At 35.1% G+C, this 21,633-nt stretch overlaps 1 protein-coding gene across 12 annotated transcripts in view; it reads right to left on the bottom strand.

Annotated features, from left to right (window-relative positions):
- Positions 1-21,633, bottom strand: part of OXR1 (oxidation resistance 1) — a 550,243-nt gene that overhangs the window by 53,504 nt on the left and 475,106 nt on the right. For 10 of the 12 annotated variants that reach the window (XM_025001700.1, XM_025001699.1, XM_025001698.1 and 7 more), the window contains 4 exons: positions 20,790-20,897; positions 19,257-19,370; positions 9,128-9,280; positions 865-1,049 (listed from right to left, as the gene is read on the bottom strand). In XM_025001700.1, coding sequence (XP_024857468.1) covers positions 865-1,049; positions 9,128-9,280; positions 19,257-19,370; positions 20,790-20,897 — 560 coding nt within the window. The remainder of the gene's footprint in view (positions 1-864; positions 1,050-9,127; positions 9,281-19,256; positions 19,371-20,789; positions 20,898-21,633) is intronic. The other 2 variants (XM_059893322.1, XM_059893323.1) reach the window with 1 other exon arrangement.

Consider the following 21,633-nt stretch of genomic DNA (forward strand, 5'->3'; position numbering starts at 1 on the left):
TCGGACACGACTGAGCGACTTCACTTTCACTTTTCACTTTCATGCATTGGAGAAGGAAATGGCAACCCACTCCAGTGTTCTTGTCTGGAGAATCCCAGGGATGGACATGACTGAAGTGACTTAGCAGCAGAAGGAGGGAAGCTCTTTTCTATTTCAATTTTCTTCCTTTGTACTTTCCTATTCCTTTCTTTGTATACCTATCTTTTATTTTCTTCTTTTATTTATTATCCTTCCCTTTTCTCTCTGTCATTACTTTCACAGGCTGTGCTGACCTGTAACCTCACACCTGTTACCTGAAACACACAAAATCCATAACCAGTACATTCCAAGGTTAACTTTACACTTGTGCAATCTGTGGGTCTTCTCCCCTATATTTTATACTTTCCTGAGAGAGAAGGATGCAAACATATAAATCAGTAAATAAAAGACAAAGCTGCTCTAGTTTTATTAATGTCAGGTCTTTGCTCATGACCTCTCCCAAATCCCACACCCAACTCTCCAGACTCTTCTAAGGAAAATTTGAAAGGTATCCTTGATTACTGATATTACTTTAAATTACTAATAAAAATAACAGAATTATGAATTCTGTATCTGAAGAAAAAGGGCTGGTAAACACTGAATTAAATGAATACTACAGGTTATTTTTAAATATCAGGTTCTCTGATCAAATATGCAAATATCAATTTAAAACAATTCCTAACTATTCCAGTGCATAAAGAATAATCTTCTCAATACTATGTTTCATTACTGATAAAATGAAAAACATCCATAATAAAACTACTAAAAGATACTTAAGAGTTATTAGACCAAGGTCAACTAACTAAATGAAATAAAACTGCAAAGGAGTATAAATATCACTCTTACATGGGTAAGGATTCCTTTATTTTGCTATCCAAAATTTCTTTGTACATTGCCGCTGACATCACCTCTTCCATTGGACACATGATGCCATATTCCTCACAGCCATTCTCTTGAACCAATGGGTCAGTTTTATGTGGATCAAACATTATATTATTTGGTGTAACTAGCAATACACCACTGACTGTGCCCTAAGATGAAAAAAGAAAATAATGTTTAATCTTCAAAGTTTACATTTCCAAAAATTATTTTAGATATTTTTACTGATTTTCTTCCCATGTTAAGCCACCTACCTTACACAAAAGTAGTACACTCAAGCACTATGGCATTCTCATGAAAATGTTTTTAATAATACCCAAATTTTCCCAGTAAATTCTCCTTGTTAGCAGGGCAAAGTACAAAGAATATTATATTCACCGTCAATCAGTCGAGTCAGGAATTAAAATCTGCAGCCTCAGTAAACTGTTGAGTTACATCAGCAAGATAACTGCAGTAGTGTATGGAGGACCTTACAGTCCTCCAAAGGCATGAGCCTTGTTTCACATTAATTTGCACACAACTTCTTGTGTTGTTCCCTCACCAAAGGTATCAAATAGTTTCATGCAGACAATGCAAGTTTAATAAACAATGTGCCTATAACCCAATCCACTATAAAAGGAAAATAGTATAATCTGTTTAAAGTATCTTTAAAAATAAGTCTCAACTTTACTTAACTCTGCTAGCCTAGTTATGTGGCCTTGGGCAAGCACAGCCTCTGGGCTGTTTCTTCATCTGTAACATAGGATAGATTAGATGACTTCTATGACTTCTAAGGCATATGGCATCTACTTTAATCATGAAAAGCTATGACATTTTAAATATATTTATATAAAATAGCAATACAAATATAAAGAATCCAACCCTCTAATCTTACAAATGAGCAAGCTGAAGTACATAAGAAGCTGATCCCACTAATATTAGCTAATATTTACTGAATGCTTTGTATGTACCATGCTTTATATATATTTTTTCCATTTCCTCTTCATAATTATAGTACTGAAATGAGAATACAAGGCAAGAAAATTAAATTTGAGAGAGGCTAGGCAATTTGTTATAATCAACAACACAGCTAACTAATAAGTGGTGGGACTAAGATCCCAAATCCAAAAAGTCCAATGCTTTATACTATACTCTCTCCACATTTGAGTTACAAACATTAATCACTCCAACTCAAGTACCGAAAATTCTTTAATCCCATACTATTTATCCATTTATTTATTTCTGAAGTACTGTTGATTTACAATGTTTCTTTGATTTCTGCATAAAGTGATTCAGTATTAGTAGGTGGGATCCTCTCATCTGGCCAATTAATAATGCCTGTTTGGACCCTGGTCATAGTATGAATTTTCTTCTAAACTACTCAAGCTCAATCAGAACAACAAGCAAAATTCAGCCAAGGGAAAAAAAAAAACCTCCTACAATTATAGGATGGATTTATGAGGTTAACATCAGGCTGTGGTCATTTCAGATTTAAGGCCCCCCCTTCCCATGGAAAGAGGAGCCTGGTGGGTTACAGTTAACAGGGGGTCACAGAGTCAGACACGACTGAAGTGACTTAGCACTTAATCTTGAGAACAGTTAAATTATGCTAAGGATAACCAGCCTAGTAACACTAGGAAATTGGACTGGGAGCTTTATGGACAGTGCCAATATATAATTTCCCTGAAAGATTAGTATAGAACAGACTACATCAGATGACCTGAGAATACACTGGGCTAAACCTAATAGAAGTTCCTGGCTTAATTCTAATTATGATCTTAATAATATTGCTAGCTATATTATTTGTACTTGGCCAGTTTTACAAGATTATTGTTTCTTACAATATCAAAGGTGTAACTGAACCTCCAATGAAAATAATGATGACTAGGTAATGTGAAGCAGTTGATCAAATACATAGTTCTGTATGGTATCAATGATTTTAATAGTGCAATTCTAGACATGGAAGGATAAAAGAAGAGGGATTACTTTCCTGGATCATAATTAGAAGACAGATGTCCAGAGATCTTTGACTATAAAGACCTAGTCCAGGAATAGCACACTGAATGGCCTATCAGCAAAATCATCACCTAGAAATGATTCCTAGCTATGTGGGATGGATGGTCATGAAATGCCTCCCAAAGTATGACTGAATTTAATACCATGATGGGGCCCTGTCAACTAACTGGCATTTGCCATGGGTGCTTGCCATCTACCTCTACAAAGATTAAACCGTGTGCTGCTGCAGCTGCTGACCTTCAACATCCCCTGAAGGAGTTTAGGGTGGAGAGTAGAAATGTGGCACTCTGCTCTGGGAAAACTGGTAGGGCAGGTCTTTAGATAGTTAGATATACTCAGGAGCTGATTTTATGAGCCAATTCTTGCATCTCTTCATATCGAGGAAAGCACTAAAATCCTTCATGGTGACAATTGTTTCCTATGACTAGGAGAAGCTTCACAAGACCAGTGGAAACTTCCTACCAAAAACTGTTGCTTGATTGCATGTATTCCCCCTTTACCAAAATCACATATTTACTGTGCTTCCCCACTACCTATCTGAACAGTTTCTCAGAGCTATCTGAGGTGCTGTGCATGTTGTGCATTTTTTTAAGTCAACAGAGTTAATATATACATTCTTAATCCCATTTTCAAACTCTCATTTCGGAGCATGCAGGTTTAGTTGCTCCTTGAGAATCTGCCTGCTATCTCCCCTGTTCAATTCCTGGGTCGGGAAGATCTGCTGGAGAAGGCATAGGCTACCCACTCCAGTGGGAAGTCCAGTATTCTTGGGCTTCCTTTGTGGCTTAGCTGGTAAAGTATCCACCTGCAATGCGTGAGACCTGGGTTTGATCTCTGGGAAGATCCTCTGGAAGAGGGAAAGGCTATCTACTCCAGTATTCTGGCCTGGAGAATTCCATGGACTGTACAGTCCAAGGGGTTGCAAAGAGTAGGACGTGACTGAGTGACTTTCACAAGACAAGACAAGAACGTGGAATCTTCCTGGACCGGGGATCAAACTTGTGTCCCCTGCATTGGCAGGCAGATTCTTAACTACTGGACCACCTGTATATTTTTTGGATGATGGCCCACACCAAGGCACATCATAATCAAATTGATCAGCAATTAAAAAAAAAAAAAACTGAAAAATAGGCAGAAGATTTAAACAGACATTTCTTCACAGAAGACACAGAGATGACCAAGAGATACCTGAAAAAAGATGCTCAAACTCCTAATTATTAGAGAAATGCAAATCAAAACATATAAGAAGATATCTCCTCACACCAGTCAGAATGACTATCATCAGAAAAATCTACACTGACTTCCCTGGTGGTCCAATGGTTGAAGAATCTGCCTGCCAACACAGGGAATACAAGTTTGATCCCTGATCCAGGAAGGTTCCACATGCTGCAGGGCATCTAAGCCTGCAGGCCCTACAGCCTGTGCTCTGTAACAAGAGAAACCACTGCAATGAGAAGCCTGTGTACCACGACTAGAGTAGCCCTTACTTGCTGCAACCAGAGAAAGTCCATGGGCATCAAGAAAGACCCAACACAGCCAAAAATAAGTAATTAAAAATTTAAAAAAATTTAATTAAAAAAATCTACAAACAATAAATGCTGGGGAGGCTGTGAAGAAAAGGGAACTCTCCTACACTACTGGTGGAAAGGTAAATTTGTATACTTAAAAGCTACTTAAAAAGCTACTTAGAAAGTTACTTACAAAGCTAAAAATAGAGCTACTCTATTATATAGAGCTCCAGTAATCCCACTTCTGGGCATATATCCAGAAAAAAAACACGGTTCGAAAAGATACACACATCTCAATGTTCACTGCAGTACTGTTTACAATAGCCAGGACATGGAATCATGCTAAATGCCCACCGACAGAGGAATGGATAAAGAGAACTGGCATATATATACAATAGAATATTACTCTGTCATTAAAAACAGTGAAATAATGCCAAATACACAACACGCATGGACCCAGAGACTTATCATATGAAGTCATGTAAATCAGAGGGTAAGGCAAATATGTAGTATCATTTATGTGTGTAATCTAAAAAAGTTTATACATATGAATTTATTTACAAAACAGTAACAGACTCAGATTGAGAGAACAAACTCAGGGTTATCAGGAGTAAGGCTAGGTGGAGAGAGGAGATTGGGAGTTTGGAAATGACCTGTGCACACTACTATAATAAAATAGATAAACAGACCACAGTGGCCCAAAGGCAGCTAGAGGAGGAAGGTATTTGCCTTGCAGAGCAACTCATATCTGTGGCCACACAATCCACCTCCCCCACCAATTCCCACCATGTGTGTCCATTTGGCCACAGAGCCAGCAGGAAGCGCTGGGCTCCGGGCACTGAATGGGTGGCTACACCAGCCCGATGGCTGTGGCAGCCCTGTCTACGGGCCTTGTGGTGCAGCTGTCATGCCTGGCCTCGACCCATGGCTAGGCACCTTCCCTTTAGCAAGGGACCCACTTGCATGCTGATAACCTTCTTTGACCTGGCCTGGTAGCTATATATTATCTTCCCCTACTTCTAAGTCGTGGAGTCAGTGATTCTCAACATCTGCCTGCATCTACATATTTAGAGCAACTAACTTTGGGGCACTGAGGTTGGGGGAGGCAGCAGGATGGCTGACCTCCACCCCCAGCTCACCTCCTCTAGAGCAAAGTGACCAGCTCACCTCAGGCACACACACCTGCTGGCCTGTCCTGCCACTGACCTATATTTTCATGTAAATTGGTGACTAGAAATCATTATTCGTGGAAAGCTTGCAATATAACCAAAAAGTCTAAGATATAATGAGAAGTTGAATCTCAAGGAAATAGCTAATTCAAGGAACAGAATTTAACTTGAAAATCCTCAGAAATAGCTGCAAAGCTCTTGCATACATAAAACAAAAGACAGCACAAACAAAGGGAAGTGACACTGAGCATCCTCCCCACAGGGCATCCAATGGGGAAAAAAGGAAAAGTTACTAACGACTTCAGTGAAGATAAAATGTACAAAAATGGTACAAATAGGAAGCAAATCTTCCAAATTAGAAAAAAGAAGTGAACAGACTTCCAACTGAATAGAGTCAATTCTAGTCAATAGATGGATAAAGTTAGAAGCTAATCACATTATCTGGAAAACACACATTTCCTCATCCCAAAAGAAAAAACAAGGGCAAACAGAACCTACAAAGAAAAACAAACATTTCAAACTGTACAAGGAGAGCATGCTTCAAATATGAAGCAACATCAGATGTAACTGTTTTTCAACCATTGCCTGGAGAGTGAGAAAGGGAGTCTGAACACTGGCACATGTGGATCAAGACTCTGCAGTCACGGAAAATCCAATCATAGTGCTCAACTCTGCTATTCAGTCAACAGTGTTTAGATAATCATTACAATGGAAATATTAGTTATGGCTTTTCATTTTTAGAGTAAATCTCTAGGCAAAGCAGGGAAGACTTAATTATGGTCACAGAACAGAATGGGAATATTAACCAACTTTGACAAGTACAGGCAACAAGCTGGCAGGTAGAGGGGAGGAAACGGAATAGTGGTGTTATTCTCCTTAACAAGGAAGTTCAGATACTGTCTCTAGTTGAAAGGGTAAGACAAATTTAAAGTTATATTATTAAAGTGAATATATTTAGTGAATATAAAGTGGTTATATTTTTAAAGTGAATAAGGTAACAAACAGAAGAGTTAAAAATAGTTGACACAACCATATGTGGGAGGGGGCATAGAAAAACCAAGGAAATAGTAGAAAGTCAGTAGAAAATGCCTCATGTCATCAAGTTAAGAAACATTAAGAAAAGCCTATTATTAGGAAAAATGGAGTTAACCTCTAAACAGACATATATAAAAGTTTCTACCTCTGGGTTGGGAAAACAAAAGTTGAGAAGGGTGGGCATGGATCTACTGCTTTTCATTATATGCCCTTTTGTACTAGTTGATCTTTTAAAGTCCTTTATATGCAAGTATTAGATTAAAAATTAAAACTTAAAAAAAAAATAAGATAGCTAAAGCCCTACTGTATAGAACAGAGAATAAGCAAATGAAAAAATGCTCAATATCACAAATCATTAGGGAGGTATAAATTGCATTACCATTAAAGACCAACAAGCATAACTAAATTCTAAAACACTGACAATAGGGAGTTCTGGTAAGCATATGGAGCAACAGCAACTCTCAGCAACTGCTGGCAGTAAAACAAAATAATGCAGCCACTTTGAAAGGCAGTTTGGTAGTTTCTTACCGAGCTAAACCCAGTCTTACCACATGATCTACCAATCACACTCCTTAGTATTCAATCAAAGGAAGTAAAAATATATGTATACACAAAACCTGCATATTCATGTTTACAGCAACTATATTCCTTAAGTGTCTAAACTTGAAAGCAACCAAGATGTCCTTCAGTAGGTGAATGGATAAACTGTTGTACAGTCACAGCAACAAAAACAAGTCGTCAAGCCATGAAAAGACATGTTGTTGTTCAGTCCCTAGGTCATGTCCTACTTTTTGTGACTCCATGGACTGTAGCCTGCCAGGTTCCTCTGTCCATGAGATTTTCCAGGCAAGAATACTGAGGTGGGTTGCCATTTCTTTCTCCAGGGGATCTTCCCGACCGAGGGACTGAATCTGCGTCTCCTGAATTGGCAAGCGGATTCTTTAGTGCTGAGGCAGCAGGGAAGCCCATGAAAGACATGGAAGACTCTTAAATGCATGTTGAAAGAAGCAAGTCTGAAAGAAGCAAACTTCAGGATTCTATAATAACTGTATGACCCTGACAAACTGAAAAACTATGGAGATAATAAAAAGGTAAGTAGTTTCCAGGGGTTCAAAGAAAAGGATGGATGAACAAACAGAGCACAGAGGATTTAGGGGGCAATGAAACTATTTTGTATAATACTGCAATGCTCGATACACGTCATTATACAGTTCTCAAAACCCGCAGAATGTAGGACACAAAGAGTGAATTCTGATGTAAACTATGGAATTCCACTTTAAGAATAAGAGAGAAACCATGTTAACACTAACCAAAAGGAAAGTGAAGTGACTACATCCGTAACAATCAAAGCAGATTTCACAGCAAAGAGTATTACCAAGAATAAACAGTTTTTCATCATAATTAAACAAATCAATTCATCTAGACAATTTAAGAATCCCAAACATTTTTGTACGTAAGCACAGCATTTCAAAATAACAAAATAAAAACTGATAGATGAGGAGGGGAAAATAGACAAATCCACAATTGTAGAGGTATTTCAACATCCTTCAGTCAATAATTAATAAAACAAAATCAGTAGGGATACAGAAAAATAACACTCAACTTGACATAAGTGATATTTATAGACTACTTCTCCCAATAACAGTTGAATACATATTCTTTTCAAGTACACATGTAACATGTATCAAGATTTACCACACTATGGACCATAAAACATTAAGTTTTCAAATAGTCGTCACGTTCTCTAACCACATGGTGGAAAAACATTAGAAATCAGTAACAGAAAGATATCTCAAAAAACTCCAAGTAACAAAGAAACTAAACTAAGAAACTTCTGCATATTCCATGGGCCAAAGAATAAATAAAGAGAAAGTAATGAATAAAAATACAACATATCAGAACTGTGGATGTAGTTAAAACAGTACATGGGGGAAATTTATAGCACTAAACATCTATCTCAAATACTCATAATTTATGAATTACAGCTATAAAGAAATGGTTTTCATGTGTGACTTCTCAAGTCAGTAGTATCATACGGTACTTACTTTCTAGGAAATATGTGGATTTCTTCTGAACACTGTGGTACTTTTACTAATTTCCTTTGAATATCACAAGTTCTCTGCCTTAGAAAATCAACAATTGTGACAGATAAAACACAGATTCAAACTGGATTTGAATTCTGGCCAGGATAGAGAAACCCTGCACTTGCTAACCTTTTCTTAAAAAGTTTCTTTTTTCCCCTGTGGTGAAGGAACATTTAGTCACTAAGTCATGTCTGATTCTTTTGAAACCCCATGGTCTCCAGCCCACCAGGCTTCTCTGTCTATGGGTTTCCCAGGCAAGAATACTGGAGTGGGTTGTCATTTCCTTCTCCAATGGTGAAGGAAAAGAACTGCCTATTTCACAAGCTTATTTTACAATGATCACCAGGTGCTGATGCTGATGACTAAAAATATAAATGCAAACTGTCATATTTTACTAGTAAAAAATGATTAAAAGTTTTTCTAAAGTACTATTCCTTACCTTGCTACTGGTAATATATCTGCAATTAATTTTAAGAAATTTCTCAGTAAATGCTTCTTCCTCCTCAGAAGTTGAAGATACAACTCGTACAGGTCGAACAGCAGTAAAAGCAGATGAGGGAGTTGGTTCTTTTGGGTGGACTACATCAGGAGTCTTTAAAAAAAAAAAAAAAAAAAGATAAAGGCATTTCAGTGAACTAAATAAAACTAAGCACATTATTAAAGCCAAATGAATAGCTTTCCTCAGTAAGTACTTTTCCTTCTCATCATATTCTGGAGATCAGCTCAAAATGTTTTTATTATTTTAAAAAAGGGAAAACAGTCACTTTTTTTACATTTGGAAAAGATCTCCAGCACAGCTTAAACTTGTATTTTCAATTACTTCTTTAATGAGAATATACTTATAGAATGATATTTTTTACATATATATACACACACACACATATATATAAATCATCATGAAAATGTTGAAAACCATCTCTTCTATATTGCCACCCTAAATATACACAATACACACATACACATTCAGTTGCTCCTGAATTGAATGACTGGTCCTGATCATTTAATAAGTTCCTCAGGTGTTGGGACAGAGAAAATGTGAGTGCTTGTCTATGAACCTAGGAATTCAGCAGAATCCATTCAGTGAAGAACTTTTTAAAATTTCAAGCTATAATGAGTTTATCAGTAACATTTTACAAGGTATTAATTAGTTAGATCATAGGTTCTTAACTTTTTTGATGCCATGGAGCATTTCCACAGTGAAGCCTATAGACTTCCTTTACAGAAGGGAATTTTTTTTGAATACTTAAAATAAATTACAAAGAAAAACAATTGTATTGAAACACAATTATCAAAACACTTTTTAATTGGATATATAGGTATCTATGATTCTTTATTAATACATTAAATAAAAAAGATCTAGAGATGACTCTTATAATGATAATTTTGAAGCACATGGCCATAGACAACATTCTGTGATATCTACAACAATACTAAATTGATTTGAAAATATGTGAGTTCTGCTGGGGACAAAGTCACAGGTATGTCTGGTGCTTTTCTGTAGTTTACTGCTTATATTCCTAATACTCAAAAACGTTAGATTTCACTTAAAATTTTTTATATCCAAGTTCAAAGAACTCATAGTTCTCCCAAAGATCAGTATTATGTACAAAAATAAGACGATTAGACAGGTGCCTTTTAATTTCTGTTTTAAGGAAAAGACCGATGCTGGGGGGGACTGGGGGCAGGTGGAGAAGGGGACAACAGAGGATGAGATGGCTGGATGGCATCACTGACTCGATGGGCGTGAGTCTGAGTGAAGTCCGGGAGTTGGTGATGGACAGGGAGGCCTGGCATGCTGCGATTCATGGGGTCGCAAAGACTCGGACACGACTGAGCTACTGAACTGAACTGAACGAAACCATTTCATGTTTTATGAGTAAATTCACAATAACTTATAAAATAGCTTTCATATAATAGCAAGGTTCTTCAGAGTTTTGAACTAAAACCTGCCAGACTGTAATTAATACCTAATAGTTATGACTTGTCCTTTTGAAATAATTAACAAGACTGCTTCTTCGTCAATCTCACAGACTCTTATATACTTGAAAAGAGCTACCAAATTTTAACATAACTTTTCCTACTCTAATAAGTAGATCTAATTTCTTAAGCCTATATGAGGAAAGAATTTTTAGAATTCCTTTCTAAATTTCATATGCCCTTCCTAAAATGGAGGGTTGAATCCCAAGCACTTGAGCAGATATTCAACAGATATTTTTCAAGACAGACCAGATAAGAACACTATAAAACAACTACATTTAATATACTATAGCTTATTTTTTAAAAACCTAAAATGAAATTGCATTTTAATGCTGCATGACATTGTAAATCATTATTATCAATTTTTTCATTTTATGATGCAAATTATTAACTTCACATTCATCCTATTGTGTCTGGCAGAACTGTATCTAAGAGTTTTGTATCATATATAAATTCATTTAGCACAAATGATAAATAAGGGAATTAATAATAATATTAATTGGAATCTTTATATTTAAGTATTATTAAAACCATAAGACATATACTATTGCCTTAATTTACTTTTATTTATTTTTTCCATTACCTTAATTTTTGAGCAAACTTATACTTGGCTAAATTCAGTAACTTGCCCAATGAGTACGATGAAGCTGAGATGAAAACCCACAGTGCCAAAAAATCAACTAGTGAGCTTAACTAGAATACTATGTACTTTCCATTTCAAATATTTTTCTAAATGACTGTGTGCACAGGGGGAAAAAGTTAATACAAAGACATCAGAAAGTCCCCTGCAAGTTGGCACAAAACTACAAATAAAGTTTGTGATGTTGTTCACTTACTCTCAAATCAGGTGACAACATCATCTACTATATAACCATATTATTCACAAAAATTGTATGTACCTTGTTACACTGTCAAATATTTCCCTTAAAAATAGACCTTATAGAACAGTTTGCTGTTGTTACATCACAGTCTCAAATTCTATTATACAACTCAGTATCATTAGCAATTCCGATTTGTCAATGTAATCCTATTAAAAATAACACAGATTAGTTTAACAAATGCTTCAATTATAACACAAAAGAGTATTTCTTTAAAAGAAATCAAAATTGTTTGGAGGAATCTTAATCAGAATCCATTTTAACTTACATACATACTGATACAAAGCATCAGCATCTCTGTATTTCTGTGAATTTACAAATTCTGTTTCTTAATAAGGTGATTTTGAGGCTTATTTGACTGCTTTCTGAAGCTTCTTTCTGCAATTTTGCTTTAGCCACTAGGGATGGAAAGGTTCTTAAAAATATAGAATTAAAAATTATCAAGCCTCAATAATCACTTCAATTGTTCAAATGTGCAAAAGCAAAGCAATTTTATGACAAGTGACCCAAAAAGGCCATCTTTTTTTCTGTACAATATGATTAAGTATTATATAATTTGTAGACTATTATTATAAATCATTATCATAAGCTAATTAGCAACTACAAACTCTCCTTTTCCCATGTTGCCTTGGCTTTATTGAGGTTTTGCTCTTTAGTGACTGAAAATATGTAGAAATGTTCTCTGGTAACACATAGGTTAAGGTATATAAAATTTGAGGAGGAAAAGCCATACAAGGCACAGAAATACCAACATTTTATTTCATACAACATAATATAATCTAAAAGAAAATGTTATTTTTAAAGCAATGTACATTTCTTAACCAGTAAATATGATGAGTATCATTTATTTTGCATAAATTATGTTTAACTATCACTCTCAGAATTTATTTAAATTCCACTTCTTAAGAATTTGAGGCTTTTAAATCCAACATGCAGAATAAAATACAATACAAATAAAAAACAAAAATATTAGAGTGAAGAAAAACTTAAATGCAATTTTATGTGCTGTACTTGGGGTTTGGATCTGGCTTTGAACTTTTTAGCAACCAGGTTAAAAAGCAAAGAAGAATCAGTTTTTAAATTCTTTATGAAAACAATGCTCCCATTCAGAATCTAAAGAAACCTCTTACTCAGTAATTTAACTATTTATTTGTGATGTTACAAATAAAGAGATTTCTTCTATATAAAGAACTGCTTTCCCAAAATCTACATAAATACTAAGTCCTACTATGAAGTTCTGTTTTCACATATTTCAAATATAAAATTTTGTTCTAAGACTATAAGACTAAGTTATAATTAGAGCACCATCATTTAAAAAGCACATATTAAAAATTGTAACTCCTGGTTTTTAAATTAAGTTTAAAAGCACCAAAGCTAAATTATACTATACAATATATAGATAATATACAATTCATGTGTTATTTATACATTTGGCATTTACAGCATTTATAGTTATTTAATTTCATGCAAAGATGAACTCGATAAAGGACAGAAATGGTATGGACCTAACAGAAGCAGAAGATATTAAGAAGAGGTGACAAGAATACACAGAAGAACTGTACAAAAAAAGAGCTTCACGACCCAGATAATCATGATGGTGTGCTCACTCACTTAGACCCAGACATCCTGGAATGTGAAGTCAAGTGGGCCTTAGAAAGCATCACTACGAACAAAGCTAGTGGAGGTGATGGAATTACAGTGGAGCTACTTCAAATCCTGAAAGATGATGCTATGAAAGTGCTGCACTCAATACGCCAGCAAATTTAGAAAAGTCAGCAGTGGCCACAGGACTGGAAAAGGTGAGTTTTCATTCCAATCCCAAAGAAAGGCAATGCCAAAGAATGCTCAAACTACCGCACAATTGCACTCATCTCACACGCTAGTAAAGTAATGCTCAAAATTCTCCAAGCCAGGCTTCAGCAATATGTGAACTGTGAACTTCCAGATGTTCAAGCTGGTTTTAGAAAAGGCAGAGGAACCAGAGATCAAATTGCCAACATCTGCTGGATCATGGAAAAAGCAAGAGAGTTCCAGTAAAACATCTATTTCTGCTTTATTGACCATGCCAAAGCCTTTGTGGATCAAAATAAACTGTGGAGAATTCTGAAAGAGACGGGAATACCAGACCATGTGACCTGCCTGCTGACAAACCTATATGCAGGTCAGGAAACAACAGTTAGAACTGGACATGGAACAGACAGGATCCAAACAGGAAAAGGAGTACGTCAAGGCTGTATATTGTCACCCTGTTTATTTAACTTATATGCAGAGTACATCATGAGAAACGCTGGGCTGGAAGAAGCACAAGCTGGAATCAAGACTGCCGGGAGAAATATCAATAACCTCAGATGTGCAGATGACACCACCCTTATGGCAGAAAGTGAAGAGGAACTAAAAAACCTCTTGATGAAAGTGAAAGTGGAGAGTGAAAAAGTTGGCTTAAAGCTCAGCATTCAGAAAACAAAGATCATGGCATCTGGTCCCATCACTTCATGGGAAATAGATGGGGAAACAGTGGAAACAGTGTCAGACTTTATTTTTCAGGGCTCCAAAATTACTGCAGATGGTGATTGCAGCCATGAAATTAAAAGATGCTTACTCCTTGGAAGGAAAGTTATGACCAACCTAGATAGCATATTCAAAAGCAGAGACATTACTTGGCTGACAAAGGTCCGTCTAGTCAAGGCTATGGTTTTTCCAGTAGTCACGTATGGATGTGAGAGTTGGACTGTGAAGAAAGCTGAGCGCTGAAGAATTGATGCTTTTGAACTGTGGTGTTGGAGAAGACTCTTGAGAGTCCCTTGGACTGCAAGGAGATCCACCCAGTCCATTCTGAAGGAGATCAGTCCTGGGTGTTCTTTGGAAGGAATGATGCTACAGCTGCAACTCCAGTACTTTGGCCACCTCATGTGAAGAGTTGAGTCACAGGAAAAGACTCTGATGCTGGGAGGGATTGGGGGCAGGAGGAGAAGGGGATGACAGAGGATGAGACAGCTGGATGGCATCACTGACTCGATGGACAAGAGTTTGGGTGAACTCCAGGAGCTGGTGATGGACAGGGAGGCCTGGCGTGCTGCAATTCATGGGGTCGCAAAGAGTCGGACACGACTGAGCAACTGAACTGTACTTATTTTAATATAATATGTAACATAAGCTTGTTTATTATATAACAAAGTATATGTTACATATTTACATATGAAAATTTAGATTTAAAAGCATGGAAGTTAAAATAATAATTTACATATATATTATGTATAATAGGTAAAATATACTTCACATACAGGTATTTTAAATTTATTCTTGGTTTAAATATATAATAGTATAAACAAAGAGAGAGGAAGCAGGGAGTAAAGAGGAAGGTAAACAGAGGGGAGAGGAATGTTGTAACTAGTCTAAGGATGGCATATATGAGAACAATTTTTAAAGCATATGCTGTATTTAATCTCTTCGACCCACATTGATATTTTTAGCTAAAATTTTTTTAACTTTGTGCATGTGTGCTATGACTTTAACATCTGTTTTCAGGTATGTAAGTTCAATATGTCAATGAATTATGTGCTTAGTGTGATTAAAATAGAGGGAGGTTTATTTTATTAGATATCACATATATTCTCAAGATCCCCAAAACTCTGTAAGAAATTAACATCACTCTTTTATATATCCTCTCATCTATACGTGAAGAAAACAGTCACTGAATGTCTTTTAAAAAAAAAGTTATTTGACTCGAGTTAGAAAATGTTCTACAGCTTCCTGACTAAACTATGTGATTGTCTTTAAATTTTATAAAAGGCAAAGTTTTTATGGCTTCACTGTATCACCCAAGTAGATGTGCTGAAGTCCTAACCCTCTTCCTCAGAATGTGACCTTATTTTGAAATCAGGTTTTCACAGATGAAGTTAAGCTGAAGTCATACAGGAGTAGAGTGGACCCTTAATCCAACTTAACTGGCTTCTTTATCTGAAGAGGAGACCACTATGTGAAGGCACAAACACACAGGGAGAAGACAGCCCCGTGACTACAAAGGCAGAAACTGGAGTGATCTACACCAAGACCAAGAAGGACAAGGATTGTGGGTAAACACCAGATGCTAGAGGAGGCAAGGAAGGACCCTCCCTCATAAGGAGATACCATACCCCTGCCAACATCTTGATTCCAGATATCGAGTCTCTAGAACTGTGAGGTAAATTTCTGATTTAAACCACCCATTTTGTGATCCTTTGTTACAGCAGTTCTAGGAAATGAATACAGGCAAATAATTTTTTCAGATATAAAAACAGAAGAGCAACATATTAAAGAGTCCAGAGAATCTTATATTGGGAGTAAAGAAGAAACGAAGCAATATTTTTGTTCACCTTTTAATCATTCTAAGCAATACTTCTGAATCATCTGCTTTACTTTTATTTTTGCTTTGTTAAGCAATAATTTGCTGTATTACTTCCACACAGCTCTTTACTACAAACTTTCTAGTTTCTACAACTTGTGACACAAATATTTTAAGACTGTATGTTTCAATCTCAGAGAATGCATACTGCTAATCCTTAAGCTTTAATGAATTAGCTCAAAAAGTGGTTAAGAATATAACACAAAATCTGAATGCAGACTGTCAGGGTTTAAATCTCAGCTTTACCACTCATTAAATATGTGACTTATATAAATTACTCATTCTCTCTATGCCATAGCTTCCTCGATAATAAATGCATAGTAACTACTTTTAAAATATTAACAGTAACTGCAGCAATATAATTATGCTTAAAAAGAAGCTTTTAGTGTGTGTAAACTCTATTAATACTTTATATATTTTCTCCTGTAAGACCTTCTAGGCCTCCCATAGAATCTCTCAGAAGCTTTTCAAAATTGTATTTTCTTACTACCATGAAATATAATTTGAAAATTATATTTCCTTAACATATTAGAAGTACTGTCCTTTTCTTATTTTTCACTTAGAGTACAGTAAAGAATGTTTTATATTAAGGAGAATAAAGGTATCTACTGTCCCATTCTTCAGTGGAATATATTAACATAAAGCAGAAATTAAAAGCTATTTAAAATCATGTCACTTTTCCATATTACTTATATTAAACATTTTTCCTCTGAATTCTATACTGAGTATATCACATTAGCAGCTCTAGCCTAAAATGACATTAGCATAATAAATAAATTTTAAGATGCACAGAAATTAAAGGAAGTAAACAAAGAAGATTTCTATATTTATAAAAGAATGACAGATTAAAAAAATTTTTTTAAGAAACGTTCACAGTACAAAAGTGATAGGTCTCACTACATTTACAATGATTAAATATTACCTATCTTTAGGAGCTGGGTCCAAATATTTACTGAGCAACAGTAGTTTCTGAGTTACCAATTTCCAGCTATAAAGTGGAAATTCAAAAAACACGGACTCTGGACTAACCTGCCTTGAAATCCTGATTCAGATACTAGCAAGCTGAGTGATAGACGCAAGAGTACTTAACCTTTCTCCCTCAGTTTCCTCATCTGTAAAATAAGTACTGTACTGTTAATATACTAGAAGAAACAGATGGCACACCAATTTGAATGATTTTAGGAGAGTATAATAATGGAACTATTTACAAAGGTATACAGTGTATACGAAAATTTAGGGCAAACAACAGAGGCTTCATCGTCACCCATAGGCCCAAGAAGTAAGGGAGAGAGACAGACAGGGAGGGCTCTGTGGAAATGGTCATATGACAAGAAATTAGCTGCTGAAGAATGCAGCCACTCTGGAGTGACCCTGTAGGAAGACAGCTGAATAAATATGCTCCTCCTCTGTTCCTCTTATCTTCTGTTAATGTTCTCAGAAGACCAAAACCAACAGAAATGAAAGGTCAGGGTGGCCCATCCATGATGCAGGCTACCACCTAAAAGGATGAAGAAGGCTGTAGAATAGGTCTAGAGGGAAAAACAAAGACAGCCAGGCCAGGCGCTTATCTCTTAAGTTTGAGGTTAGGCTTAGATGGGAATTCTTTTAAATTGCTTAGAATTTTATATGACATACAGTAAATTTTAGCTCTTTAGCATATACTTACTCTCACTTTCATTCTATCTTCTTCCACATTTCTTCATCAATATATGAAAACATGAGGGGGGACTGTGTGATAATTCCCAAAGATTATATTTTATATAAAAATAAAATATTAAAAAAAAAACAAAAAAGATCCTTTATGGCAGTAACATTTTAGCCTTATAAATAAGCCCTTAAAAAGCTGAACATTCAGGAAACCAATCAGTGATTAGAAATACAAACTTTTGACAATTTATGGGAAAACATATTAAAAACTAATAAACAGTATTTGAATTAATATAATACAGATGAATTATATCAAATAAAACATAAGATCATAAAATCCTTGCTTCTAAGGAACTTACACACAGAGTGTGGGAAATATACATTCAATAATTACAATATAGAGACAGAAGCACTTGAAATATTGTATATAAAAAGTCACATGGGAATATTATCTCAGAGGCTAGTAATGAATATATTTCTAGCTTTAAAAAGATATAACTAAAGTTTATAAAATTACTGTTCAAAAGAATTCTGACGATTGCGCACAATCAGACAGTAGGTGGTGATGATCACGTGGGTAAAGGCAACTTCAAGAACTCATGTTTCTTACCGCTTTCCTGGATTCATCTCAGGGAGAAAGAATTTATCCATATGACTAGTCATATTAGAGGACACTTTGGGGCCACCTTTGACAGAAGCTGAGACACTAAAGATTAAAAATGTTTCACGGCTTTATTGTTCTTTCCTTCTCTTTTACCAACATGGCTAAGTGAAGAAGACAGCATTTTCATGTAGATTTTATTGCTCTCTTGAGCCTCAGCACTCTCTTCTCTTTGATCTTATGCCTTTCAATAAAGCCACTTAATAGGCAGATTTGGGTTAAAGCAAAGGACAAGAAAAGGACCCCACAGGTTCCTAGTCAGGCAAAATACTACAGTCAAGCTTTTCACAATTATGTTTTAGTGTATGGAACACAGCTAAATTAAACTATCCTAAGGTTACACTACTCTCCTTTGTCATTGCCCCTTATGAATACAGCACTTTGTTAAGGCCCATGAGAAAATGGTATGGCCATGTTCAAAAAGGTATCCCTGCATCGTTTGGTCCAGTAATACCTATCATTAGAACCTCACTTCCATTTTCATCGATGATAAGAATAAATGTAATATATTCCTTTCATGGGCTTCTCTGGTGGCTCATACAGTAAAGAATCTGCCTGCAATGCAGGAGACCTGGGTTTGATCCCTGGGTCAGGAAGATGCCCTAAAGAAGGGAATGGCTACCCACTCCAGTATTCTTACCTGGAGAATTCCATGGACAGAGCAGCCTGGTGGGCCATAGTCCATGGGGTCACAAAAGTACAGTGTTGTCATTTTTATAAGATAGCCAACATGATAGTATATGATTAACTTATTAAATATTTAAATTATTATGATATTTATAAATTATTACGTGGTATTTATAAGAGGGCTGATGAATATATTTGGATTACTACCACCACTAACAGTAAGTTAATTTAAGCAATCTGATTTAATAAGAATGTTTACTTTAAAAATTGGGACTTACAAATTTAATTAACAAAATGAGGTAAAATTTTATTCTAGCCATAGTCAAACTAAGATTAAATAATGATGATATATATACAGTGCCATTTCTTGATAGCTTTGTAAAGAAGGGAAACTTACAGTGGTCTTCTCCAATTCTGCCTCGGATGATGTTGGTGACAGAGGACTTATGGGGCTTAGAGATGGAGAGCTCTCAACACTGGAGACATATTCAGGATCAGGAACATATAAAACCTGAGAGAACACATTCACATAAAGATTCAGTCAAACTAAAATATTAATAATCACATGTTGTTCTCTAAGAAAACACCATTAACAATATCCTTGAGAAATAAATTTTAAAAATTAAAACCATCAGATTAAAAGTATCTTATTACTGAAATAATCTTTAACAAAGTTTAAAAAGATTCACATTTAATTTAGATAGGTTTGATAACACAGACTGTGGGCGACAGTGAAGGGAAACAATGATCCTTATAAATTATGGGTGTTCCTCTTAAAGGACAATTTGGGAACAGCCAGCAAAGTTTAAAATGCACACATTCTTTAACTGAGCCATTTTATGTCTAGGACTTCACTTTATAGATATACCTGAATATAACAAAAAAGATATAAACAAGAGTGTTCCTTACAGCAATGTTTACAATAGCAAAAAAAGCAGAAAATCTAACGTTTACCGTGCTTAGTTAAATCACAATATAAGCACACCTTGTTTTATTGTGCATCACCTTACTGTGCTCCACACATACCACGTTTTTACAAGTTGAAAGTTTGTGGCAATCCTGAGTCAAGCAAGTCTATCAGTGCCGTTTTCCAACAGCATGTGCTCATTTTCTGTCTGTGTGTTACAATAGGTAATCCTTGAAATAGTTCAAACATTTTACTACTATTATGTTTGTTATGCTGATATGAGATCAGTGACTACTGCAAAAAAAATTATGACTCTCTGAAGGTTCAGATGATGGTTAGCATTTTTTAGCAATAAAGTTCACTCAAATTACAGTTTAAATCAAGGTATATACTTATTTTATACATAATGCTATCACACACTTAACAGACTACAGTGCAGTGTAAATATAACTTTTATACACACTGGGAAACCAAATAATTCTGTGACCTGCTTTACTGTGATATTTGCTTTACTGCAGTGGTTTGGAACCAAATCCACAGTATTTCCAATGCATACCTGTATACTGGTACAGTGCAACATTCTAGATACATGAGAAAGTCTGAGACTGAGTTATGCATAAATAGAACATTTTTCCAGATCAAAATTATTTTTTAAAAAAAAAGAAGAAAGGGCCAGAGTATTTTTGGAAGGGTATACAAACTAGTAACTACAGTTGCTTCTGGGAAAGGAAAACTTTAAGTCAATTACCCTTAAAGAAGTTTGAATTTTTTATCATATACATGTCCTGCTTTTAACACTTCTAAAAGCTCTTTAAAACTATATTTGAAAAGACAATTTAGTTATTTTCATTAATATTAAAAATTCACATGGATATAAGTGACATTTAATCTTCTCTTCTAGAACCAATATGATTTGTTCAAAGTACGCACAAAATTATTCTTCTTAAATTAACTATATTGCAATGGACACTCTGTCTTAACAACTGAATGCTTCTAACCATCAATGCATTTAGAAAATGATACCTGTCCAGTAACAACTGCTCGGGAGAATAATTTATTTAATTGAACAAGTTCGTTGGGCGTTGTATCAAATTTCAGGGCTATACTATTCAAAGAATCCCTTGATTCAACCTGTTTAAAAGAAAAAGAAATTAATGTGTCAAAAGAGAAAATCTAAACCATAAGGTTTAATGATCATTAATATGTCTATGGAACAATCTTACATTTGATTGGTAAGTGCTGTATTTCCATCTTTAGAGATAGAATAGCTTGAGAAATTTTGCGTTTGTTAACAATTAGTCTCAATCTATTATCAGAGTATATGCTTTACCATCATACATTACAATTATATGAAGTTCTCTACTTCAAGCAATTTCAAAATACAAACCATAATTTACAAAACACAAGTGATTTTCATCTTACAAAAGCTTTAAAGCAATATACTATAGTTTCTAAAAATATATATAACTTTTATAAAGTAATTTTACTTTAGTAAAGCATGTTGTACTAAACTTGAAATGCTATTTCTAGTAATCTTTATATACGTAACCTGTCATTTAAATGGATAAATTAGAAAATATATTCAAACCAAAGCTGAGGAATATGTTTGTGAATCGGTATTATCTTAATGAATCATACTTATAGAAATCTTAAATTATGAGATTTAATTGCCAATTATCCTGAAACAAAAATGTCATTTGATTGGTCAACATATTCCTTTAGAATTCTCCATAAATAAAGCATTATGAGAGCTCTGTAGAGAACAAAATGAAGTGCAATTAAATAGTTTTACTGCATAAAAGATTTATAATCTATTTGGACAGTAAGAAAGACAAAAAAGATTATATAAAAGATGAAAAGCAGTTTA

Source organism: Bos taurus, chromosome 14 (assembly GCF_002263795.3).
Source record: "Bos taurus isolate L1 Dominette 01449 registration number 42190680 breed Hereford chromosome 14, ARS-UCD2.0, whole genome shotgun sequence".
Taxonomy (NCBI): Eukaryota; Metazoa; Chordata; class Mammalia; order Artiodactyla; family Bovidae; genus Bos; species Bos taurus.